The sequence below is a fragment of the Furipterus horrens genome, unplaced genomic scaffold (assembly GCF_987537825.1).
Source record: "Furipterus horrens unplaced genomic scaffold, mFurHor1.1.pri manual_scaffold_6, whole genome shotgun sequence".
Taxonomy (NCBI): domain Eukaryota; kingdom Metazoa; phylum Chordata; class Mammalia; order Chiroptera; family Furipteridae; genus Furipterus; species Furipterus horrens.
In genome coordinates this window covers 409234-435380 of record NW_028327176.1, presented here as the reverse complement: position 1 = coordinate 435380, position 26147 = coordinate 409234, and the positions used below count along the sequence as shown (strand labels likewise).

General features: G+C 59.3%; 1 protein-coding gene across 3 annotated transcripts in view; it reads left to right on the top strand.

The window, feature by feature from the left end:
- PXDN (peroxidasin) overlaps positions 1-3604 on the top strand; it is a 58928-nt gene extending 55324 nt beyond the window's left edge. For all 3 annotated transcript variants that reach the window (XM_090280866.1, XM_090280865.1, XM_090280867.1), the window contains 2 exons: positions 962-1075; positions 1441-3604. In XM_090280866.1, the coding sequence (XP_090136992.1) occupies positions 962-1075; positions 1441-1560 (234 nt within the window). In that variant the 3' untranslated portion in view covers positions 1561-3604. The remainder of the gene's footprint in view (positions 1-961; positions 1076-1440) is intronic.
- The last annotated feature ends 22543 nt before the right edge of the window (positions 3605-26147 follow it).

Genomic DNA, 26147 nt, shown 5'->3' with positions numbered 1-26147 from the left:
CGTTTCTGTGACCACGAAGGTGGGGGTTCCGCCGACGCCCCTCCCCTGGCTCGTCCTGGGTGGGCCACATGGAGTTGCTCGGCTTCCCGGCGACCAGGACCCTCGCTGCAGCTGCCACTGTGGCCGGGTGTGGGGGCTGCTGGCCGCCGGCTCTGCAGGTCACTGGTGTGAGCGGGCTCGGGAGTGGGGCTGGGAGGGAGCCTCCGGCCTCAGGTCCTGCCTCTCTAGGGACAACTGTTAAGGCTTGGTCCCCGGAGAGTGTCCAGAGCTACTCTGGGGCCCGGCCCGGCGGGAGGTTGGCTGGATTCAAGTGGAAGGACCACAGGCGTTTCCCAGGCTCTCCTTGGAGAGTCAGCAGGGCTTTCCTAAAGAAGAAAGGGCCACCGCTCCCGCCGCTCAGGGGCTATTGGCTGCCTTCCCGGCCCCATCGGGTTCGTCACCAGGAAGAAGCGCCATCCCCTGAGCCAGAGACACAGTCCAGGCGGAGGCGGCACAGGGCACCCCGGGGCCCAGCCCAGGGAGGTGGGGTCTGCGTGGCCTGAGAATGTGGGTCTGTGGCATGGGGACCTCTCTGTCACCACAGGGAGGGGGTGGGAGAGGGCCTCCCTCAGGAAGGCCTGCTGGTGGGGTTGGTGGCCGGTCACAGCCCGTCGCGCCTTTGAAATGCCAGCGCACGTTTGCCACCTGAGCGGTTCCTGCTCACAGTCCCATGGGGATGCCTTCCCGCTTCGTTTCTGAGGTCTGTCTATGTTTTTCATAACCACTAACCTGACTTTGGGGTGTGGGCACTTCTGACCCAGGATAAGGCAGGCAGGGCCGCCGCGGCTTTGGGACAGGCAGCCATCAGCTGCCAGAGGAGCAAGTCTGGGCTTCCTCCCAGACTGGCCTGGAGGGCGTCCGTCTGTGTCCCTGCTCGCCCCGGCACATCCCTGGACTGACCACGCACGTGTTCACTTCACAGATAAAGAAGCTGGAGTCTCGGCTCAACACGGCCGAGTGCACCGACGCGGCCGGGGAGGCCCACGCGGACGGCGCCCGGTGGAAGCAGGACGCGTGCACCCTCTGCGACTGCCACGTGAGTACGGCCCCGTCTCGGGGGGCTGTGCAGACAGAGGCCCCCACTCACTGGGGGGTGTCCACCCTTGCTCCTGGGAGACACAGGCTCCTCCCCCGGCCGCTGTCGAAGGTCGGCCCCTGGCGCACCACGGGGCACTCGCACCTGCAGGGAGGCTGGTCCTGCCAGGCAGTGCTGGGCCCCCGGGCGCGTGGGCCGGTGCTCGCGGTCCTCTGCAGCTGGGGTCTGATGGAAGCCGGCTGGGCGGGAGCTCAAGGCAGAGCACCGGGGGGACAGGCAGGACCTGAGGGGTCAGACCCGGGTGCGGGGTTGGGCCACGAGCCAGCAGCCTGGGAACTAACCGGTCTGCCACCGTCTGCCCCCAGGACGGGCAGATCACCTGCTTCGTGGAAGCTTGCCAGCCCGTTGATTGCCCGGCGCCCGTGAGAGCCGAGGGAGCCTGTTGTCCGTTCTGCCTGAAGGACGCCCTGGGAAAGCAGCCTTAGACCCTTCGCGCCCCTGGGAGCCCCTCCAAGCGTCGCCTGAGGTCGCGGCCCCTGCAGGGTGTGCAGACGGGGGACACCGAGGACTCCCATGGCTCCCAGCCGCGCCGCCGGGCCGTCTGACACAGCGCAGGGGGCGCAGACACGAGTCCTAACTTCACGTTAGATTCTCAGGTTTTTATTTAATTCTTTTAATGAAGAGTTGGTGCTACTATTAAATTGCACAGTTAAGTCATTTAGGCCCTGAAGTGATGCCCCTGCTGCCACGGTTCCTTCTCGACGGAAAGCTGCCCGCGGCCCGACGCCAGGAGCACGCAGACAGGCCGCCCGGAGGCACGCCGCGTGGGCAGAGCATGTGTCTTCGGCAAGCGGGACAGTCTCTCATGGTCGTGTCTGGGTGACGGAGGCTCCAGCACCCCGGTGACCCCGAAACCTGCCCCTGGTCCTCGCGGTCCACACGCACCAGCCGTTCATTGCTCAGAGCAGGTCCCGCGGCTCCGGCACGCTCACGCCTGCGGCTTCTCTGCCCCCGCACACGGGCTCAGGTTATCACGCCCCATTTAGAAACAGGTTTGCTTTCTCCGTACGTGCTGCCGGGTCGTGGACCCTGTGGGAGGCGTCCCTGCGGCGGCGGCACAGGCACTCGGGCCCCGCGGTGGTGCCGGGCCCGGCGCACAAAGCAGCCGCTGTGCCCCCGGTTCCTCTCCGACGGGCGGCTGGGAACTTGCCAGCTTCAGGCTGCGTGGGAGCCTCTGGGCAGCACCCCGATACCTCACCGGTGCATTTTGTGAAAGTTCACCCGTGTTTTCAGCGTCAGACGCGGTGGGAACATCGTTCCCACTCGGCAGGCGGCCTTCCGGAATTCAGTGAACAGCAACTACCGTACCTCAGGTCGCGCGCTCTGTAATTGACCCAAAACCTCCTGTTTTGTTCTGAAAAGTCAAACCCCGCTTCTCAGACGTCTCCCATCTCAAACAGTTTGATTCTCTACCAGGTTCACGGAGAAAATGTCTCGGTTGTTGAACAAAACTTCAGTCTTGACCCAACAACCCTCCCACACGATACCCGCGTAACTCGGTTTTTGAATAAACCGCTTCTTGGACAGCCTTCCGGAGTGAATTCAGTTCGAGGACTGAGGTTCCACGGGACAGAGTGACGTGTGTCCCTGAACGTGCATGTCCAGTCTCGCAGACGCTTTCCCGAGGGCCCGCTGTGTGCCGGGCACCGCAGGACACGGAGGAGAGACCCGCCTGCTCTTCGCGCGGGAGGCCCCGGGGACATGGCGGGGTCAGCACTCGGCAGGGCGTGTTAACCGCGCATGTCGCTGTGTGGGGCGAGAGGCACGTCTCAGGGTGCAGCAGGCGGGCACTTCTGAAGCCTGGTTTCAGCCCAGTGTGGCCCCTTCCCGCCGTGCGATCCAGTGCTCTGTGCCCCGCTGCCCCATCTCGGGGTGCTGCTCAGGCCGGAAGCACATGGCGGGGGGCATCAGCACAGTCGGTTTGACAGCCTCGTGTCACAGGTCAGGCCGGCGGCGTTGCAGGGGCCGCGGGACTTGGTCTGAAACATCGCGTCAAACAGAGCCGTCTGACCTCAGAGACGGTTTCTTTAAACTGGGAAACGGAGAGCTCGGTGTAGAAGCTGGATGGTTCTGTACATGGCGTGGGTGGGAAGCGGCCACAGACCCCTGTTCTGCGAGCCCGCTGGTGCCTGGGGGGCTTCCCTGTGGCTTCGGGGCAGGGGCGGCGCCCGTGGTGAGGGCGAGGCCTGGGTGCGCGTCCGGCGGGCAGTGTCCTGTGCACCGTGGGGCGGCCACGCAGGATGTCCTGCGGCAGGCGGGCAGCCCGGGGACCAGGTGTGGCCTCTCGTGCCTGCCCAGTGGGAGCGGGGAGGGCGCTGTGGCAGGAAGCAAAGTGTTCCTCACTGTCACACTGTTGCCAACGGCCCGATGCCTTTTCTGTGCTAATGTAACCAGCCCATTACCAAAGAAGTGTTTGCACTATGTAATGATGCCTTTCAGCTCCAATAAACAGGCGCCTTTTCCCATGGAGAGCGCGTCTCTTCCTCGTCAGCAGCTGTCAGGGCTGTGCCCTGGAAGGTCAGGGCATGGGGCAGAGAGGAGGCGGCTGTGCACAGGTTTCTAAGTGCCTTTTCAAGGTATTTGACATTTAGAAAAAACGTATTTCCTCGGAGTTTCAGGAAGTCACCTGATTGGCACAGAGTGAGTTTTACGTTAACTTTTTTGGGAGGGTGGTTTACCACCTCACCACCCAGCTGCATGCAGCCGGGAGACCCTGGGGTCTTGCAGATGGACGAGCAGGACTGAGCTGGTTGGGGTTGGGGTCAGAGATCACAGGCCCCACAGCCATACAAGCGTGAGCAGCTGCAAGGTGTAGCTTGTAATTACAGGTGAGAGAAAGGGGTCCCCGCGGCCCCGGGCACCTGCAGGCAAAGAGCTGGTCTGGGGCGTACTGGTCAGACCTGCGCCTGCCCACAGCCCGTGTGTCCCCACGTCTGTCCCCAGGGTCACCATCCTGACAGCGTGACTGACAGCCCTGGACAGCCCATGTCCTTGTCCCCTCCGGTGTCGAGAGTGAGGCCTTTGTGTGTGTTTGCCGTGACAGACGGAGGCCTGGACGGGGCAGCGGCTGGAGTTCTAGGCACTCCCACTGCCGTCCTTGCGGAGAACCAGTCCCATCTGCCGTCTCCAGGCCCGGCTTCCGCATTGGGGGGCCACGGCTCCGAGGAAGGAAACCCAGCCGGAGACCACACCCCCTCGCCCTTCCCCAGCGGCCTCCCCTCCTGTCCTCAGCGTGGCCCTGACCTCACAAAGGGACCTTACAGGGACCCTAATTCTGAGCATCTGAGTCATGCTCCTCCAGCAGTTCTGCCGGGAAGGCCTGTCCAGGACCAGCTGCTGAGGGGGCTTGTCTGTCCCTTTGTCATCTGCAGTGACCGTCAGCAAGTGGGGTGGCTTTTCCCTGGGAACCCACCGATCTTCATTAGGCACTTTCCTTTTCCAACACGGAGCCTCCGTTCAGGTGTCGTGGGACATGCTTCCAGCGTGCCTGACCCAGATCAACTCCGTTTGATGGTTACCAACCCCCGTTCAAAGCCCTACACGCCACCCTGCACCACCGGCCTCACTGTCACATGCCCTGTCGATGGCTACGTCCTTCCTGCGCACACGGGTTTCTCGTTTTGTCCTCACTTGCAAAACAGACCGGGGCTCGGACGCGCTGCCGCTCTGCCCGGGACGGCCCAGTTCAGAAATCACTGCCGGGAATTAGCCGGGTCAGGGCCTCGGCCGCCCTGCTGACCGCAGGGTCCAGAGCAGACGCACGTGGGCGGGGTGAGCAGCCCAGGCCCGCGGGGGGGCGGGTCCTGCCTCCATGGCAACAGCCGAGGAGGGGCGGGGCCCACTAGGCACAACTCGCCTCCCCAGCCTGACGTCCCCGGGTCTGGAAGACACGCACGTCGACGTCGCCGCAGCGTGGGCCCCGGCGGGTGGCGGCGTTCGGGTCTGCAGGCTGGTAGGTGACTCTCCGCGGTGATGGCGCAGTGAATGCACAGCCTTTGTCCGTTAGTGGGTAGTGGACAGTCCCTTAGACTTGCCCCGTTTATTAAGCATGTCATTGTCCTCCGTGTTTTCTGTCTTCTCGTCCCTTTTACGTGACGTCTCGGCACCGAAAGGTGCTTCCTCCAGATTTGCGCCAAGTGTCCCCGTGGGAATCTGATTTCCTGCCATTGTCACCAAGTGTGACCTTTGCTCAGCGAGATGTGAGTGACCCGAGTGGCCCAGGAGCCAGGAGCGGAGGCCAGGGCCCATCGAGATTCCTGAAACCCCAGCCCGCCTGGCGGCCTTGCCCCCGGGCTTCCGGGGTCTCCCCTTCGGAAGTCACTGGGGCGGCTCATGCTGTAACTCAGTGCTGGACGCTCGGTGCCGCTGGGGCAGTCTCTGCCCCGGCCCTTCTCTGCAAAGCCGACCCCAGCGAGCGTCTCCACTGTCCCCTGTGTCCCTGGCTGCCCCTGCTCTGCCCCCCATGGGTTCAGAAGTTGGGCTTCTGTATCCATTAGGTTAACATCTGGTTCCCACAACAGCAAACAAGCCACTGGCCATGTGACACCCGGCATCAGCCCCATCGGGCCATCATGTGACTCTTGTTGGCAGCTGCCCCAGGAACTCCTTGGGGGTCTGGGGCCCGGCTCCTGGGGCAAAGGCAGGACTCAGAGTTCCCAGACACCCCTTCCACACCTGGCTGCCCACTGGTGGGGCCCCCGGCCAGCACGCACAGCTGCCTAGTGACTGGCGTGGGGAGGGGCCCTGCAGGGGACCAGCCACGAGGCCCTGGCCTCCCCTCGCACCCGCACTGCAGCGTCAGCACCCAGGACTCGGGCCCCACGGAGTCCGAGGTGCCAGGCGGGGCAGGGTCGAGGGGAGCCGGGCCAAGCTTGCCTTCTCTTGGCCACCATTGCCCACCTGGGGCCAGCAGGGGGGCCCGGCGTCCCGGGCCACCTGGCAGGTGCACTCCTGTCCTCAGGGTCGAGCTGCCCCCAGGGTCACTTCAGTGACTGCGGCACCGAGGCGCAGGCTGGGAGGGGCACCTGGGGCCGTCCGAGGCCACCGAGAGAAGCACTGGCCCTGGTGCAGGCTAGGCACCTGGGGGGGCTGCTGGGGCCAGGGAGGGGCCGAGGTGCTGTCTGGGGACACCAACCCCAACTCGACTCGGGTGGCACTGCCCCACCCGGCATGTGGGGATGGGGTCATTCCTGTGGGGAACCCATGTGCCCAAGGACAGCAGCTTCGCGTGGGGACAGAGGCACCAAGCTCCCCGCGGGCGGGCCTGCCCTCCGTGCGGCGTCCCCTTCCTGCGTGAGCGGGGCCTCCTGGGCATGCAGCTGCCGGGCCCGTGGCCCCTTGGGAAGAACCGGCTGTTTTCTGCAGGACGCCACGTGCAGACACCGCCCTCCCAGCTGCCCGCTGCCTGAAGCCACTAGAGTGTCGAGGGGTCAGGGCGGCACTGGGCCCACTGTCATCGGACATGTGGGAAGCCAGGGCCCCCCTCGTGGCTGAGGTCCTCTGTCACCGAGGCACTGAGTCCATTTGGGACTGTGGGCCGTGCCGGGTGGCCTGCCAGGGCCTCTGCCAGGGGCTGGGGTCCGTGGGACGTGGCTGTCACACAGCCAGCGGAGTGCGGTGCCCACGGAGAATGATGGGGGCGGGGTTTGGGTAAAGTGGCTGATGTCAAAGTCTCTGGGACCTCACCGCCCCTGGGACTCGCTGGGGGCTGGTGACCCGCCTCCAAGCACAGCGCCTGGGTTGGCTCAGGTCAGGGGACAGCTGGGTCCCGAGGGAATGTGTGCAGTGGGGTGGGCGGGCTCCATGGGCCCTGGGACACAAAGGCTGCCCCAGGCGCTTGGCACTGCACCCGCCAGGAGGGCATTGCTGGGGCAGGGGCTGCGGGGTGCTCTGGGAGCCCAGGCTCTCCTCTGAGGGGCAGATGGAGCTGAAGGCGCCCGCGGGCGCGGGGCCAGCTCAGCCGGCAGGCAGGTGAGTCCTCAGGGGCCAGGATGGTCCTGGATCACAGGCTGGTCTCAGTGCCGGGGGGAGGGGCAGCCACACAGCCGGTGGTCCACTCTGGGGTCCGGCGGGGGGGTCCTCAGCAGGTTCCTGCTCCTGCCGGGGTGCAGGCCGCGTGTCGGTGAATCTGTCCATCCCCGCGCCCCTCCCCACCCCGGTATGGAATGGCAGGTGTGGCGTGTGGGTGCAACGAGCTGAGATTTGGCCCCCAAAAGGAAGGAAGTTCAGCCCCCGCGACAGCGTGGATGGACCTGGAGGGTCTTTACTGGGGGACTGAGTCAGAGAAAGACACGTGCCCTGGGGTTTCACTTCCATGTGGAATCTGAAGAGCCGAACAAACAGAGTCATAGACACAGGACAGACTGACAGCCGCCGGACTGGAGGGGGCGGGTGGCTGGGTGACAAAGGTGAGCGGGAGAAGCGCTCCCTGGCCCTGACCGAGCAGTCGCAGGAGGTCAAGTCCAGCACGGGGAACACAGTCAACAATGGGGCCAGGTGGGCACTGGAAATACTGGCGGGATGACTGTCTAATGACTACACTGTCCATCTGAAACTAATACAAAGTCATATTGATGATAAACTAATTAAAAAATAAAATAAAACCAAAGAGTAACAAAGCATATAGAACGAGGTGTTTTACATTTTATAGGACAAGGAAAACTAAAATAAACTTGTAACTGAAAAGTAAAAATAACAGAAAGGTGAAATAAAACAAGTACAGTGTTTTTCACAGGAAAAAACATAAGTAAAAGCAGCAGCAGAAACCATGTCGTCGGCCCTGGGTGCTGTGGCTCAGTGAATTAAGCATCGGCCTACGAGCCAAGTGTCGCTGGTTCGAATCCCAGTCAGGGCACATGACTACGTTGCACATCAGGTCCCCAGTTGGGGGCGCGAGTGAGAGGCAACCACACAGTAAAAAAAAAAAAAAAAAAAAAAAAAAAGCATGTCATCTCCGGAACCTCCCACGCGTGGCTGGATTTCATTTCCTACCACGGTGGCCCCGACACAGGGCCTGAGACGCAGCGGCCACACCACGGAGCGTGCGCCGGATCGCAGGTGCCGTGACGGGTCAGAGAGCCGAGGCGGGCTCATCGGGTGGGCATTCCCCACACCCGACAGCAGGGGGCACGTGGTGAGAACTGAGGCTGGCCAGGCAGACACGTGGCGGGGGCTCCAGCAGAGGGGACAGGCCGTACCAATCCCAGGGCTGCGTTTCCAGAGGACAGGGCTGGGCAGCTCTGACCCTAACGCTGTCAGGTCCGACACGATGTGTCTAAGAACTTAGAAGTTGTAAGTCAAGCTCACAAACGTGATTTCACAAGGGATCACAGCCACTACCCCCCATCCCCTGGACCACAAACCTGACTTAGCAGGTGAGGAGAACTAGGCTGAGAGGTGACCTGCCCAGTGAAACGAAGACCAGGGTCCAGCCCCACCCTGACTTCTTGGCTCTGAAGGAGCAGAAGCAACATCTAGGGCAGCAGACATGGCCAGACTTCCAGAGACCGAGTCTGGCTCTGCCACCCCTGCTGTGTAGCCATGGGCTGCTGGATAGGTCTGTGTGCCTCCTCTTCTGTAAAATGATGGTAACAACGGAGCCCACCTCCCGGAGCTGTCGCTGGGTCTGACTGAGAGCAGCGTCTGGTGCCAGGAAGCCAGTGGGTGTTAGCGTCAGGCCCCCTGCCTTCCAAGGGCTCCCAGGGATGCCAGGGAGCAAGGCCTTCCCTCAGAGGGGCTCTTGGCTCTGTCCAATAGAGCGCTGCAGGTTATTCTTAACTGGGATGCTCACCAGCACTCCAATGAGGTTTTTGGGGGCCAGCGTGCACCAACCAGGTCTGGACGCTGAGACCGGTACTGAAGTGGCCACAGTCCTGGGTCCCGGAAACCCCCACTCTCTGGAACATGCTCCGTGCCCAATAAAGTCCATTTGTCACTCACGAGTGGGCAGGGCCCACGATTCAGATGCAATGGGGTCAGAAGCACATTTCAGGAAATCCTTCAACGGTATCATTCTTGTGTGCAGAGGGAAGGGGGGACAGACTAGCCAACAATAAGACAGATTTAGGAGACAAACAGCGCTATCAACCCACTGGACCGACTACCATTGACAGAACATTTCACCCCAAATTGCAGAGCACACACGGTTTTGAAGCATATAAGGAACATCTCCCAAGACTGAAGACATTGCAAAAAGAAAGGTATTCAAATGGCTAATAAGCCCATGAAAGGATGCTGCTGTCAGGAGTCACTGAGGAAACGCAGATTCCTAGGTCACGGGTGCAGTGACGAGGCTGAGCGCTGCTGGCGTGCGAGAAGGGGATTAGGGACGAGAACCTCCCGTGGCTGGGGACGGGGGCCACATGCAGGGTCTGACACGGAGTAACACCCGTGTGTTTACTGAATAGTGGTTTCAGGGGCGGCCCCAAAAAGAAAAATAAAGCAGCTTGTCTGGCTTAGTTAGTCTACGGTGGTGTGGTGGTGAGACCAGGCGACTTTCAAAACTAAACAGAAAGGAGCAGAAATGAAGAGCCTCATGCCACCTGCACCCCAGGAAGTTCCCGGGTCCAAGGAGGGAGGGGCCGTGAACAGGAGGGAGGTGAAACTCAGAGTCAAGGGCCTGCAGTGTGGGAATCGGGGTGACTGCAGGGTCAAGATGCTGCTGGGTCACCTCGATGCAAACGCGTGATGTGGGACCAGGGCTGAGGTGCAAACCCCAGGGGGGTGGAACCCGGCAAGCCTCGGGGGGTGACCGCAGGCCCACCAGGTGGTAACATAGACGTGCTGTTCTTGGTGGCCTGCACTCGGGCGTTATTCCCTAGGGGAACACTAGATGACAGCAGACGAGAGCTCGTGCTCCTGAGCCCTGCTCGGGTCTAGGATGCACCTAGATTCCAGCAGAGAACAGCTTTGCGATGACACACACTCAGGTGTTCACTCGCCGCACACGAGATGGCCGCACAGAAAGGGTGTTTTCCGGTTCCCTCCACCCAGATGTTGGTCCCAGTTTGTCCACAAGATGACAGCAGAGCAGAGCGTTTCCTACTGAGCTCCGCCGAGGTCATTGCGAGATGCATCCTGGATGTTAACAGAGAACAAATTTTTACTTTGATGTGGTATCACTTGTTATTTACTAGTTGCACGTGGGGTGGCGGTAGAGAAACTTTATCTTGTCAGCTCCAGGGAAAACTCGTGTTATTTCCAAGATGTGCACTAAACGGCAGCAGTGAGTTTATGTGACATGCACTGAGGTGCTTGTTATTCACGGCTGCTCACTATATGGCGTCAGAGGTATCATGAGGTATCGTTTCCAAAATGCCCACAAAGCGTCAGCAAAGACCACCTTTTCCTGGCTTAAGGGCTGTGCCTACTCCGCATTATTATTAGAATCCAGAGAGAGAGACAGGGAGGGAGAGAGAGAATCCAGACTTGGTAATATGCTCACTTTGATACAATTCCTATTTTAAGGCCTTCACCTGCTTCATCTTGCCTGTTGCTCCCATTTGCTACATGACGAGGCAAGGGCATTTGTTAACTGCATTTTACACGTATTTAAACTGAAGACTGATTCTAACATAGTTCAAAATCCAGAAGTAGGTCAAAATGGGCCAGAAGAGCATGCACACACAGTCTCCTGGACAAACAGAGGGATCCCACACCGTTGCAGGTTTGGGTTGAAAGTTGGGTCAGACTACAAAGCTGTATTCACACCACGGGGCAGGTGTGGAGGGTGAGGTGGGCCTGAGGGCTGGGTTGTGATGCAGAGGTCACTCCCTGTCCTCACTGGGGCCTGCATGGCCCTCTGTGCAAGTGCCCATCTGGGGTGTACCGTCCTGAGCACTCGTGTGAGGGGCACGTGAGGCAACTCGAAACAGCTGGGACCAAGTGACGGAGAAAGGGCACCTTGTGCTAGTGCTCTGGGTTGTGTTACATTAGACGTCACTGGAACTAGAGTCCTGGGAGCAACCACATCCACAGATGCCACATGTGGTGGCCCCGGCACAAGGCCCTCACCTTACCAGGAACCCCGTGAAGACCCCCAAGTCTCCCTACATAGTGACCAGGCCTAGGTGAGATGTTTGGGACCCCCTGTCCACATGCTGCCCCCACCACTGGGCATCCACGAGTTTTCCCACACCTTTCTGCCTCTATCCTCACTGTCACTCACCTTTCCTCACACGGTCCTAACACTAATCCTGACCCCCTGACCCTGACCCTGACTCTGACCTAAGCCCTAAACCTCACCCTCACCTTAATTCTAATCTCTGACCTCCAATCTCAATCCCTCACCCTAACCCCTAACTTTAATCTCAAATCCTAACCCTTCTAACCTTGACCTTGACCATTTGACCTTAAGTCTGACCCTAAAATCCACTGACTCTGACTACACTGACCTTCTTACCCCCGACCCTAAACCCCTAACTCTAAACCCTATTTTAAATCCAAACCTAACTCTGAGCTAACCCTATCTCACTCACCTCTTACTTCTAAAAGTGAACTTACCTGGTCACCCCAAACTTCACAGCCTGCTAAGCCCGACCTCACCCTGGCCTTCCACCGCCCAGATCCTCCATGAGGCTTTCTTGAGGCTCCTCCTGCCTCCATCTGCCCGATACTCACCCAACTATCAGGCTGATCCCACTGTGGTAGAGTCCTCGTTTCTGCTGCGCCGGCCCCACTGTGCGCGGCGGCCTCTGTGCTGCCGGGACGCCTTGGTCCCGAGGCTCGCCGCCCTCCGACCCCCGCACCCCTCACAGACACCACCCAGCAGCTTGGTAGGGTTTTTATTTTATTTTTTTGCTAAGTTTTATTTTAATTCAAGGACTTTGATTCATACAAAATGTCAGTGTAGAAACAATAGCAGAATCCAAAGTTGGGTTGATAAATATCACTCAAGCAGCAAACTAGTCGATCACAGAGTTTTTTTTAAAATTGAGTCCCAGTTGTGGTGCATGGTTGGGACGTCTCTTTTTTTTTTTAAACACTGTTCTTAAATATAAAGTTTTGCAACAAATTTTTGATTTATATCAAATATAATTAAAAATTAACAAAGGATTACATTGTATCAAAAGTACGAAGATATACATCGTCATGCATATACTTGCATATTGTATATATGTATAAATTTTACATGCACACGCAACTTGTTCAAACTATGGCCACTGCTTGAATGGTTCCAGTGCAGACAAGTGGTTGATGCATTCCAGATTTGGCAACTCACTGAGATTTCAGGGGGACGTGATGGCTAAAAAGAGACAGTGCAGAGACAAAATCCAAAGTCAGGAGGACGGGACACGTTGTGTCAGTCCCCACGGCCTGTAATTGTCACCATTCCCACGTCTAGAGGAATCCAGACAGACCAGCGAGGCGGTGTGGCTCTAGGAGGCGGAGTCCCCGCTCCATGTGGCCTGGGGAAGCAGCTGTGCTTCTGCACAGAGTGAGTTCGTGCCAGCGGGTTGGGGGACCATCACGAAAGGTCCGAATCCAGCACACACCACAGCGATCACATGCACGGTCCAGGCTCCAGATCAACTGCATCAGATTGGGTAAAATACTCTTGTTATCTGAAAGTTTCGGGTTGTGCCTTCCAGTAAGGAAACTATAAAGTGGTTTGGTCCCAATCGTGCTGAAGCCCTAGAACAGGTGGCGGTCTTGTGTTTGTTTCTAGTAAACGTGTCTTTTGTTGCATAGCCCTGTGGGGGAACGGCATCCACTCCCTGGGACGGCTCCACACACAGACACATACACACATCACGTGCCAAGTTTCTTCACGGAGAATCACGGGGTAAAAGGCAGTGGGAACACACACGACACAGCAAAGATCGCCGACATTTCAAAACACGGAGGCCACATGGGAATCTGCTGTGTAAACGCTTTTCTTCACACAAGTCTCTCAGTGTTTTCGGCACCACATCCCACTACGTTCTTCCCTCTGGCCAGCAGGCTGGACTTCGCTTGTTCTGCCTTTGTCGGGGTCGCCCCTGCTCAGCAGCGGGACCCAGGCTTCTCCTTCACGGGTCACGTCTGCCAATTCTGACCTCAGTGCAGTTGGGCTCTCCCTCCCGCCCGACGACCCCTGTTCGGCTCCTGCCCCAGTCCCCCCATCTCCCCCATCTGGCGTGAAAACACACGCCCACAACCACAGGCTCTGCTGGGCAGGCGTCCATCCCTGAGGATCGGTGCGGACCACACTGGGAACGCCCCACACGGCACCTGTGCCGGGGAGCTTTCCGGGAACCTTCCACTTGTGGGAGGAGTCAGGAAAGGGAAAAGCCCCCTCACTGCCAGTCACCCTGTCCCGATGGGCGTGGGCTGCATGCTGCCAGCTGATGGCAGCTTTCCACTCGGTTGCCGTGTAGAACAGTCTCCACGATCCCAGTGCAGCTCACATCGCCTCACGTCACTGCCCCCAGGAGCCTGGTGCCAGAGGGCTTGGAGGTCAGGCACTTGGTCGCGAGCAGCGGGAGCCAGGGGTCATGGGGGGGCCACCTGGACGGGACAGCAGAAGGTCTCCCCAGACAAGTCACAGAGCATCTTGAGAAGCCAAGATCGTCCTGATTTTGAAGTCAGGCTGACATGTCCTTCCCTGCTCATCTGGTTTCCACTTTTCTAGGCTGAGCACACGGAATTGACAAAAGAGGGACAGGAGCGGCAACTAGAAACCGAAGTCAACAGCAGGAAGGTTTCCCCGGTTTGGACCCTTTCAGGGTGGATGGTTTCTGGGGTCAGAGAGTTGGGCTGTATCAAGTCCACTTGTTTAAGATTCAAAGAGCCACGTGGGACGTGTGTCCTGCGGACGCAGCTGAGACCTGCACACGCCGCAGGCAGGGCTCCTGCAGCGGCCACTCTGCTCTGTCGCCTTGGTCCTGTGGCCTCGCTGCTGCTGCTCTGCACCCCACTCTGGGGTAACAAGTGCTCCTCAGGCCCCATCCTCCTCCAGGGCCCACGCAGCTCCCTAGACACTAGGGTCCATCCCAAAGGACTTGGACTCCCAAGACCCTGCTCGGCACACACAGCCACTTCCCACGTGGGGTCTGTGGTACGTGGCCCAGGCAGGGAGCACATGAGGGACAGAGAAAGCCGTGGACCTCCCTCACGGAAGAGCTTTCAGTCCATCCGGCGGGAAGCAGGGGAAGAGCGTCCGCTGCTGCCCGTTTCCCCGAGCGTCCCAGGGGCTCCGAGCAGATGATAAAACTCATCCATGGGAACAGGCCCGCGGGCGGGTGCGCGGCGGTGGGGGTCGCGGTGCGCCTAGCACCAGTGGTCTTGGTCGGGGTGGTGGTAGCTGTGCCGCACGCGACCGCCCGAGCTGAGCCCCAGGGTGCAGTGGTAGCCGTTGGGCACGCGGCGCAGAGGGTGGGACTGGGAGGTCAGGGAGGACACATAGGAAGTCCGGGAGGAGCGGCCGGAGTTGGTGGCTGCAGCCTCCTCGAAGGTGAGCACGTCCTCAGGCTGGGTGTGGGCAGTGGCCTTCACTTCCTTTCCAAATGCAGGGAGCCCTCTCGCCTCTCGCTGGAGCAGTCCCCTCCACTGCGGCCACCAGGTTTTCAGGAGTCCACTCTGAGCAGGCATCTCCATTGAGACCCCATCGCCCCCTTGACAGAATTCACAGGGGCTGCTGGCTACCCCCTGTCCCCTGGCTACAGCTGGTCCACAGACGCCCTGTCTCCTGGCTTCTGACACAGCGTGTGCCCTGCAGCTCAAGGAGCACGCGTCTGTGGGGGCCGGGACACCCATGCAGCGGGCTGGGGGTGAGGGCCCGGCTCTCCCTGCAGAGAGCCCTCTTCAAACACCCTGTCTGATCACCAACAACTGGCCCCTGAGCCCTTGGTGTGGACAGTGGCCACCAGCGTCACATGGCCATGTCCGGGGGCCCCCAGCCCGCAGCCACTGTGTATCAGCCCTGCACACACCCTCACGGGTCTTTTCAAAGCAGTGCCCTTACCGAGCCCCGGTTTACGGAAGGCCTCCTGCCCTCCCTAGGACAGACAGATAGCATCACAGGGCGTGGCCGGCACCCCTTGGGGCCGTGGCGGCACGCGCTGGACGAAGCCTCTGAGGCCCTTTCCTGACCACACCTCCTGCCCTTGGTCTAGTTCTTGCCGCCCCCTCCCCAGAAGCCCAGACCCACATCGGAGTCACGGAGTCATGCGGCCTCCTGCCAAGCCCCAGGGAGCACTGGGGTGGTGCGGGCCTGCCCTGCGTCCCTCATTCGGGTGAGGCTGGCAGGGATGTGACCAGCGCACAGCTATTTTTAGGGTCCGTCTTTGTGGAAATTGTTCCTTGATCTGCTGTAGGGAGAGAACAGCCAAGCTCTCCCTCGCTGCCGCCTTTGTCCCTCAGGCCAACAGAGCTGCATCAGACGCAACTCCACAACGGAACCTCGTCCACCAGACCCTGGGCCAGCTCCCCCGACTCCCCTTCTGCCGGCCGCCCGCCTGCTCACGGGCATTTACGAAGCACCTGCTGAATGCCCAGCCCCGAGACTCACCAGGCCCCCTGAGCCCATGGAGGAGGCACAGAGCAGAGGGTCCCTGTCTGTCCCTGTCCGCCAGTCCACTGCCACACCACTGCAGGGCTCCAGGGGCCTGCAGCCAAGCCCCACACTAGCACACAAGCAAGGATTCAAAGGGACGTGAGCACCGTGTGCTCCAGGGCCCTCCCACCGCAACATTGGCACAGAACACGCCCTGTAGCTACGTCAGACCTAGCAAGCCACCAGCCTGAGCTTCCCGGCCAGAGACCAGCTTCCTGGCTCCCTGGCTCCTTCCCTCCCCACCTCCCAGAGGCCCTGAGGTACTAATTTAGTGGCTCTCAGGCCCGTGGCTCCTAGGGCTCTAGGGGGCAGAAGGTGGCTGGGGGCGGGGAGTGGGGGGGCTGTCACATTTTTAAAAGACCAAGGTCTGCTCAGGAGCAGAAGGGCTTCAGGAAGAGGGAAGCTGAGAGCAACGTGGGTCACAGGCACCAAACCCAGACAGCCCAGCACCATCCTGACGAGAGGGAGGGGACAGGAGAGGCACAGGCTCAGTCCGGCATCCCACGCGGTGACAGCCCTGTCCCTGAGTCCTATACCCTGCCACTGCAGGGACACGCGGCGAGTCATCCCTACCCACAGCTCCCCCTGCCTCAGCCTCGTCTCTCGCAGTGGGTGAAACGCACATAGGTCGTGGGTGAAACAGCCCCCACCAGCCAGACTGGGAGCGAGCTCGTCCGCCTTCGTCTGCAGCAGGAGACCCTTCCCAGGAACCGCCCTTTCGGACCCCTGCCCCCCAGCCCTCCGCTCACTTTCCTAACAGAAGCTGTAGGCCCCGGTCCAGAGCCTGAGCTGACACCAGTCCCCATGGCTCCTGGGTGGGGCTCCGCGTCCACAGCACCACCCACGGGCGTGGGAGCTCCAGGACGAGACTCACGTTGTAGAGGATGTCTGTCCAGCCCTCCATGGTGATGCACTGGAACACCGTCAGGATGGCAAACAGGATGTTGTCGAAGTTGGTGATGCCGAAGTTGGGTCCCGGCCAGTACTCCCGGCACTCAGTGCCACCTTCGCACAGCCGGGCAGGGGCCTCCCTGCCACAGGGGAAGTCACCCACCGGCTCTGCGTCTGTGAAGGAAAACGGGGCTCAGGCCGAGCTGGGCAGCACCAAAGTCTCCAGCCCCTCCTCTCCCAAGCTGGAGACCCCAGCCCAGAACGGCAGAGATCCAGCACCCATGGACATGCCCTTCAACTTTCTGCCACCCCTTCGGGCCCCTTTGCGCTCCTATCTTGTAGTCCCCTCTGGTCTGCAGCCTGGCCCTGAGCTCAGATCCACCCTCCCTCTCTGCCGGCACCAACCGCCACTGCCAAACATGCTCCAGACTCAGTCATCTTAAAATCAGAAGCAGCAAACTCCTCAGTCCCAGGTCTTCCCCCTCCCTCGGCCCAAATGCCACACGGTCCTCCCAACAGGTGCACACCTGCTCGTCACTCCGGAGCCAACACCAGGCTGGACTCGGCCAATGCAGTCCCCCTGCTCATCAGGCAGGGGGCCCAGGGCCCGCCCATCCGGTACCCAGAGGATGCCCGGGAAACACCTGGAAACGTGGCTGGCAGCCCGGACCACCAGCACTGAGCTCGGGACAAGATGCCGGCAGCAGGTGCTAGTCCTCCGCCCCAGAACCCCAGGGGAAGGTACAAAAAAATGACTTTTCAACACAGAGAAGTCCTGCCTCTCGACACGGGAGAACTTTTGAGTAATTCTAGGATGAAACCAGCACTCCCAGGTTTAGGAGGCCAAGCTGACCACATGGGTTTATTCTTCTTCCTTCAAATATCTTAATAAACTACTCAGGAAGAAGATGGCAAAGTCCCTATTTGCAGCCAACTGTTTCTCTTGAATAAGTTTTATTTCCTGCTCTCAAATTCTAGAAGGACTTTCTGCTCCCTTTCTTGTCTCCTGACCCTGAAGATCAGAGCTGCATGACCAGAAGCAACCGACTATGGGTGCCTTTGAAGGGAAAGGCCCCAAAACTTACAACAAAGTATGACATTTCCAGTTTGATCGGAGACTTTTAAAAATCCGGAGTGACTGAAGTTTCAGGAAAAGCTTTCCCCCAGCTCCTGAGATCGTCACGTGGGTCCTCCCTGAACGTTTCTGCAGCTCCAGCTGCCTGTCCTCCTCTCGCCCCCCGCAAAACCCCAGGGGCCCCACAGGCCTCGCCTCTGCAGCCATCCCCAGAGCCCTCAGGGTGCAGCTCAGACCTCCTGCCTTGGCTTCCCTGCCGTCCCCGGCCCCGCTCCCCACGTCCACCTCCTGTTCCTGTAGCAGAAGCTCTGACCAGGTGGCCCCCCAGCTCTCCCTTACTGTGACCACAGCTGTTCACTGGCCACTCAGGCCTCCGGCCACCATCTGTGAGGTGGGCCCCGAAAACCATCCGTTTCTGATACCCTCTGTCCTTCCTGAAAGTCAGTGCCTGCGCTGACCCTCTCGACATGCCGTGTTTATCACGGTAGTTCTGCGTCCCCATGGGAACGTAGCAGCACGGCATTCGCTGGACCCCTGCAGGCCCCCAGCAGCTAGAAAGGGGCCGTCTCCCGGACAGACAGGTGTGGGCCTCACCTGTGCTGTTGGGGAAGCAGGACTTGTGGAATTTGCCCATGTAGAACTCGAGGCCAATGATGGCGAACATGAGGATGGCGAAGAAGAGCAGCAGCCCGATCTGCAGCAGCGGCACCATGGCCTTCATGATGGACTTGAGCACCACCTGCAGACCTGGGCCGGAGCGGCAAGAGGGGCAGGTCAGAGAGCAGGGCCGGGGCGGGGCCTGGAGCCCTGGGGCGGGGCCTGGAGCCCTGGGGGCGGGGCCTGGAGCCCTGGGGGCGGGGCCTGGAGCCCTGGGGCGGGGCCTGCTGTCCTGGGGGCGGGGCGGGAGTCCTGGACTTGGGGGGGGAAAGGACAGAGCCGGGCGCCCTCCGAGCTCAGACAGAGCAGGGCCATGAAGTCCAGGGGGCAGGAGGGCAGAACGTGAGCGCTTGCAAGGGGCAGAGCTGCGGGGAGAAAGCCTAGGGGGTCCCGGGGGAGGTGGGCTGAGCGGTGTCCCAAAGCGGCGAAGGAGCAGGGTGCAGGGGCGTGGGGCGTGAGGACCGAGGCGCAGGGGCAGTGGGGTCTGGAGCGCAGAGGTGCGGGAATGCTGAGAGGGAACGGAGGAAGATGCTGGGAGGGAAGAGCAGGGAATCTGGGGGACTAGGGGCCGGGGATGCAGACGACCCCGCTCCGGGGACAGAGCACGAGTGGGCCTGGGCAGAGGGCGCCGGCTCCCACCGCCCCTGCGTGCAGCTCGGCCGGGGGCTGGATCCGAGCCTGAGCCTCCGCCTGGCCGGGTCGCAGGGCCGAATGGGGGAGCCAAGAAGCGGCCCTGCCTGCGGCGGTCTCGGGGGACACAGCCCTGGGGGAGCCCGAGCACCAACCCTCCGCGCCCCGGTGGTGCCAGCGGCCCCGCAATCCACCCGCCCCCGCCGCTGCGGGCCGACTCCGCTCTGTCCTTGAACCCCAGGAAAAGAGGCCAACAGCCCAGCGCCCATCTAGGGCGGCCGAGCCACCCTCGGGGCTGTCGTGGAGGCGGGGACCCCGGAGAGGCCAGCTCCAGGCCCGTCGCCCAGGCCGGCCGGAGCCTCGCGCTTCCTGCAGACTCACTCGGAACCCCAGACACCAGCTTGAGGGGCCGCAGCACCCGCACCGCGCGCAGCGTCCGCAGGTCGAAGTCGGTGCCGGCCGTGGCCAGGATCCTGGCGGAGACAGACCGGGAGGTGAGAGCACAGCGCGCGCGGGGCCTGCGCCTGTGTCCCGCTGTCCCAGCACAGGGCGCGCCCGGGGCGCGGCTCCTCCCCGGCGCCTGGCCCTGGATCTGCCCTCCAGCTCGTCCAAGGCTGCGCCCGCCCCCAGACCAGCCCCAGCGGCAGCCCAGCTGCCCCGCCAGAGCTGGTGGCCAGGGGAGCAGGGGGGAGGTGGAGCCTGCGCGGCCCTGGGCAGACGGCCCCTCTTCGCTTTGTCTCAGGGGCAGGTGGGCACCAGGGGCCGGAGGTGGGAGAGAGGTCCAGGGGGCTCAGTGAAAGCACCCCAACCAGTTCCGTTCACAGAAACACACGCGCCAGCTTAAAGACAACGCGGAAGGTCCCACGCCCACCTCGGCCCAGACCCCCAGACCCACTCGGGTGGCCGGGCGCTCCCTGCTCCTCTGTCCCTCTGCCGCGGCAGCTCGCCGGCACAGGCCCCCCCTGAAGGCGCTGTCACGAGCCTTCCTCGTCCCAAGTCCAGCACCCGAGGCCTTTCCTCGCGCGGTCTCTTCCCCTGTCCTTTGGTCACCTCTCTCGGCCTCTCTCAGCTCCCCAGGAGCCAGCTTCACCTCCTCTCCCGGACTCAGAGTGGACACCCCAGGGCTCACTCCATATGGGACCCTCCCCCCGTGGCTCTGAATACCACTGTGTGCTTCTTACTCCAAACAGACACCTTCAGCTCAAATCTGGAATTCTCAGCTCAGATATCCAACTGCCTTTTAAACAGTTCCACGTGGACAGCAGACAAAAGCATGTAAACATTACACACCTGAAGAGCTCTGTTTCCAACTTTAATGCAAGTATTAAAAATGTCCCTTTTTGTAAAGTTAAGAGTGGTAGTAACATCACGGTGGCTCAAGAGCTTTTGATTCTCCCTCCCAGTCCTGCTCCTTCCCAGGATCCCCCCTCTCAGTGACCAGCCAACGCCGAGCTTCGTCTCTGATTCCTTTCTCTCTTACACTCCACACCCGAGTCACCAACAGTCCTGAGGGCTGTACCTTCAAAATGCACCCTGGAATCTTGATGAAGACGGCTTTGTGGTCCCTATATGCACTGAAGTGAGGAATAAAATTTGAGGAGGAACTGGGCTCAAAACAAGACCAAAACCCTCAGGGGAAAAAAAAAAAAAAAAAGAACGGCAACAGGAAAATCCATTCAAAACAAAATTCCACTGGACTCGAGGGAATCCGGGATGAGAGACAGTCAACTACCGGAGCCAGCTGTTGGAAGATGAACTGTGTGCAGTGGAAATCAGGAAATCAGGAAATGAAACAGCAGAAACAGCTGGAAGTCTTGGAGATAGACAAATAGTTATTGAAAGTATTAATAATAATGAGTCCTACTCGAGGCTGGAGACGTGGTTTGGGAGCATTAGTGGTTTAGAAAACAGAGCTAAGAACTCACCCCCAGGCGTCAGAAATAGAGAACAGTGAGACTGCAGGTGAACGATACGGAGGTCAGACCGCGTATCTGACACCGAATGTGAGTTCCAGGAAAGAAGAATGAAGAAGCAACACTTGAAGAGACAACAAGTAAGACATTTTTAGAATTAAAGACTTGAGTTCTTAAGTTCAAAGTTCACTACAAGTACCAATCAGATATAACACCACTAGATGTCTCTTTTCCCCAAACCAATCTACATATTCGATGCAATTCCTGGAAAAGTCTCAACATTTCTTGTATGTAGAAAACCCTTAATTTGTAGAAAATCCACCAAAAATTACCAGAGCCAATGAACTCAACAAAGTTTTGGGAAGTAAAGTCAACACCAAAAAACAAAGTGCAACTGCACTCGCAATGAACAATCAAAAAAGGAAATTTTTAAAAACCCCATTTACAACAGCATCAGAAAAAGTAAACTATTTGGGAGTAAAATTAACCAAGGAAGCAAAAGACGTGTGCACTGGAAACCATGAAACATTGCTGAAGGAAATTAAATAACAGAAAGATGTGTCATAGTCATGAATCAGAAAACTTAATATTGTTAAAATGCCAATACCGCCCAAAGCAATCTATAGATTCAATGCAATCCCTATCAATTTTCCAAACACACTGTTTTCAGAAATAGAAAAACTCACCCTAAAACGCATATGGAATCTCGAGAGTCCCTAAATAGCAACAACGACAAAAATCCTGAAATAAAACAAAATCAGAGGACTCACATTTCGTTATTTTGAAACTTACTGTTTTCAGTGAAAAGCCCCTTCACTTCCTTTGTTAAGTTTATTCTCGGTATTTTATTCTTTTTGTTGCGATTGCAAGTGGAACTGTTTTTTCATATTTTTCTAATATTTCATTATCTTGAGATACTTGTAAGCCCAGATTCACAGCAGCATTATTCACGACAGCTAAAACATGGCGGAAACCCCAGGGTCCATGGACGGACAAGTGAAGGAGCAAACTGGGGCCCGTACTTACGGTGGAATGTCAGCCTCAGAAGGAATGAGGGTCTCATGCAGGGTGCCATGCTGGTGAATCTTGGGGACACGAAGTGAAATAAGCCATCACAAGAAGACAGACACTGTAGGACCCCACTTACATGAGGTACTTGGGCCCTCAAAGCCACAGAGACAGAAGTGGAATGGCTGTCGCCAGGGTCTGAGGGGACGGTGCTGGTTGGTGGGACGGAGCTTCGCTTCTGCGAGATGAGGAGTGAGGGGGCCAGACAGAGGTGATGTCCACGCAGCACCGTGACCGCGCCTGAAACCCCTGCACTGGACACTCAGTGACTCAACCACGTTACACAGACTTCGGCATAATTTTTAAAATCAGAAAATCAAAAAGAGATCTTAGTACAGAAACAATTCTATGATTCTAAAGAGAAAAATCACTAACCATAAAGTAATACATTGACAGATGTAACTAAAACAAAATTTAAACTGTACCACAAAAGATACTATAGAGAAAAATAAAAGAAAAACACATTTGGAATATTTATGACTGACGTAATTGGTTTCTAGAATATATAGAGAATTCCTATAAATTCATATGAAAAACACAACCCATCAGAAAAATCAGCAAATTACAAAAGAGAAGAAGATGCTCAAAATTTCTAGCAATCAGGGAAATTCAAATTAAACTAAAAAGGAGACGCCAGTTCACATCCTCCGCGGAGCACACAGCGTGAGAGCCGCGAAGCGCGAGGCCGCTTGCTGGGGGAGGGAACCCGGCAGAGCGTTCCGGAGAGCCTCTGGCTCCTTCTAGAACATGTTACAAGAAGCAGCCCTATAAGCCAGAAGCTTCCCTCTGATTCTACTAGACCCGTCCCACAAACGCCTGAAGGACACACACAGCATGTTCACAGCAGCATCTGCTGGTCACAAGGAGAGAGGGACTGTGACACCACAAGCGTGACGCTGCTGTGAAACGGGGACGTATCTGTGCAAAGACAGGCACAGCGTGATGACAGCACCGTGTATTCCTTATGGACACAGACGCACATCATCGAAGTGGACTCTGCCCCCCACCACACCCCCACCCCAGAATGACGGACATGAGCTAGGCTAGTTGTCACCACCAGCAGGTAAAGGGGAAGGAGAGAGAAAGTATCTGATGGAGGGACTGCGTTCAGGAGATTTCAGTTACACCTGTAATGCTGTGCACGGCTTTCTCGAAGGGAAATTTCCAAACTTACGATTTACAGGGACCTGCAAGGGAGAGAAGCATGCGTGCTGGAGCAGCACGTGGGGACGCTGCCAGCGGGCATGAGTGTAAAGGTGCGAACAGCCGTGGGGGGCCGCGCCGGAGAGCTCTAACGTCCTTCCCAAGAAGAAACGAATTCACGGAGCAGGTCGCTGCTTCCTGTCCACCAGGCATCTGGATACTGACTACAAAGCCTGGGGTGTTCCCAGCCCAGGGACGCTGTCTGAGGGACCATCTGGACACCCGCAGGGAGACACCCCCTACCACCACCCCCGTGGGCTCGGAGAGCACAGACCCCTGGCATGTTCACATACTTGACCCCCAGGAAGCCTTAGAATTAAATCGTCATCGGCAGCCGTCCGTCTCGAGAGACGATGGTGTAGCTTCTTAAGAGTTTATCTGCACCGCCGAGAATGGCTGTGCAGTCCGACTCGGGAGTGACACGGTATCTGTCTCCTCCCGTGTTGAATCGACATCTTGCGATGACGCTGGAGTGTCCTCTCCAGTGAAGCTGAAGCTACAGAGCCTGGGCAGGGTGATATGGAGGGTCTGCTGTTGCCCATGCAGCAGACCCCCCCTCTCTTCGCAGCTGAAGGGTCCAAGGGAAAGACGGAGTCAATACAGCTTGGCTTCAGGTGCGCCGCAGGAGTTGCCGGTATTGACTACAACGTCAAACCGCCTTAGGGACTCCGGCTCCGGATTTTCTGTCGGGGTTTACTCCCTTAGCCTTTCCCCTGAAGAGGTATGCCGCAAGGCAGCGGAGGTTTTTTGGAATCAGAGTTTTTTGAAAGAACACTCTGCTAAAACAATATCGGGCCCTAAGAGTCATCTAAAGAGAAAAGGTAGACTCTGTCAACAATTGTGTTAAAGCTGAATCGCCTAATAGTTTAAACGTTTTACTGATTGATCATGGTTTCCCTTTGGAGTTAAATCTGACTCTGCTTGTTTGGTAACAATATTGTTTCATCACAAAGAACTGGAACGGCTGTCACGCGACCTAGCGGGGACAGAGGGCCAGCCATCAGCTGGACCTGCAACTCTGTCCTGGCCTCGGCATCCCCTGATCTGCGGGGTCACTGCCAGGGGGGCTGGGTGAACACTGACTGCGGGGCTGGGAGTTTGGGCACCGTGACCCGAGATCCCCCGGGCTGGTCCTCCTTGGTGCTCACGTGAGCCACACCCCTCCCGGCTCTCCCAGGTGGGAGGAGGAGGAGGAGAGCCTCGCACCCTGACCCAGCCCGCCCAGAGGCGCTCTGTCCCCTCCCTGCTCCCCCACCATCGGTGGGCAAGTTCTGCTCAGAACAGAACGGTTGCCCAGCAAAGCAGAGGCTCAGGCACCTGGGACATCCCTTCAGGGATCCCCGCCCCCCGCGATGATTGCCCCCGGCTGTCCCGTCCCCGAGGTGGCGGACCACAGCGAAGCACAGGGGCAACTCCCCGCCTGGTCTGCTGATGGCTCTGACTGCCCTCTGATGAGTCTGTGGGCACTCTTTCCAGGTCGCCAAAGACCAGCCAATCCTCTGTGTGCCTGATTTCACGGCCCATGTCACCGGGCCACCAGGTGCCCAGAGAGCTGGACAAACATCGTGTAGCACAGATCAGCATCCAAGTTGGGACCAGCAGAGCAGGGGGCCCTGCGACGAGGGTGGGCGGGCCCTGTCCACGGGCTGCGGGGGAACCGAGGAGCCGAAGGGGCCGCCCCTGTGCCGCTTCCGTCCCTCGAGCTCTGGCTGGTCTGGGCCGCTCCGCTGCGCCTGCGGGTGCTGAGGGACGGCCGTGCCTGCTCAGCCCCCTGTCCCTGCTTGTCACGCCCCAGCAGGTGCCGGGCAGGTGGGGTTAGGGAGTGAGTGGCCAGTGCACGGTGTGCGTGTGCGCGGGGCCCTCGCGGGACGTGAATGGGAGTGGGTGTGAGTGTGAGATTCGGAGCTTGTGCCGGCTCAGCAAGCCCATGGGACGCAGGAAGTGGTCTCAGCGTCCGCGTTCCCTGTGTCGGCCTGCAGGTGGTGCCGTCTGCCTTTGTCACCGAGGAAAGGCTGGTGACAGGGCCCTCCGCTGGGTCCCCCGCCAGCGTGGTCAGGGGCCTCCGAGGCCCAGGAGGTGGCGTGTCCCCCCGCTGGGCCAGCGGTCGCCCCGAGTGGGTTTACGAGGAAGGAGACGCGGTCCCCACAGCAGCCCACGTGGACGCCAGCATTCGGGGGCGACGGCAGCCTGTCCAGTGGCGCCTTCAGACCTGGACTGTGACCGTGTGACTGTGCTGTCACTCTCCCTGAACTCTGATTTGCTGTGACGCAAACGCCCTCTTCCCATGGGGACCCAGCCACCCCTCCACGATGCAGGGGCCGCCCATGACCTCGAGGGCAACGCCCAGGCTGCCAGCCCATCGGGGGGCGAGCACCATGGCCCCGTCAGGCGGCGTCAGGATTGCGAGCCCCCGATGTTTGATGGTCCTGGGGCCCACGTGACACCGGGTGACGATTCTGGCTGGTCATGTGCTTGTTCACACAGCGTATGAGGCCCACGGGGTGGAGCGGACATGTGAGGACAGCCCGAGGCCCCGGCGGCAGAGGGCGCAGGGCTCACGCCGATGCCGCGCACGCGCACGGGCGCCCAGGCCAGGCTCAGCTGAACCACCCCGACAGCAGGGCCCACGGTCCCCCGCCTCCCGGAGCTGGTGGCGACACCCCCCCGCCCCCCGCCGTCTGGTGGGAAAGCTCAGCTGCTCTCCGTCGGGGCGTGCGGGGGTGCGGTCAGCGAGCTCTGCCGGGAAGCCCTCCCTGAGCCGCCTGCAGACGTCCTGTGAACGACAGCCAGCCAGGGCCATGGACTAGCAGGACCTGGGCTGAGAGCGCCCGTGGGCTTGGGTGATGCAGGGAAGCCTGTGCCCCTCCCTACGGAACACCCGGGAATGTTAGGTCCCCCGTGCACGTCACCGGCCTCCTGTCCCCAAGGGTGTAGCCACCAAGAAGTCCTGCCCGCAAGTCACACGCCCCTCTGGGTGCCGGCAGGTTCCGGGGCGGGCACAGTGTCCATGCCTGGTCTGCACACAGGCGGGCTCACCATCTT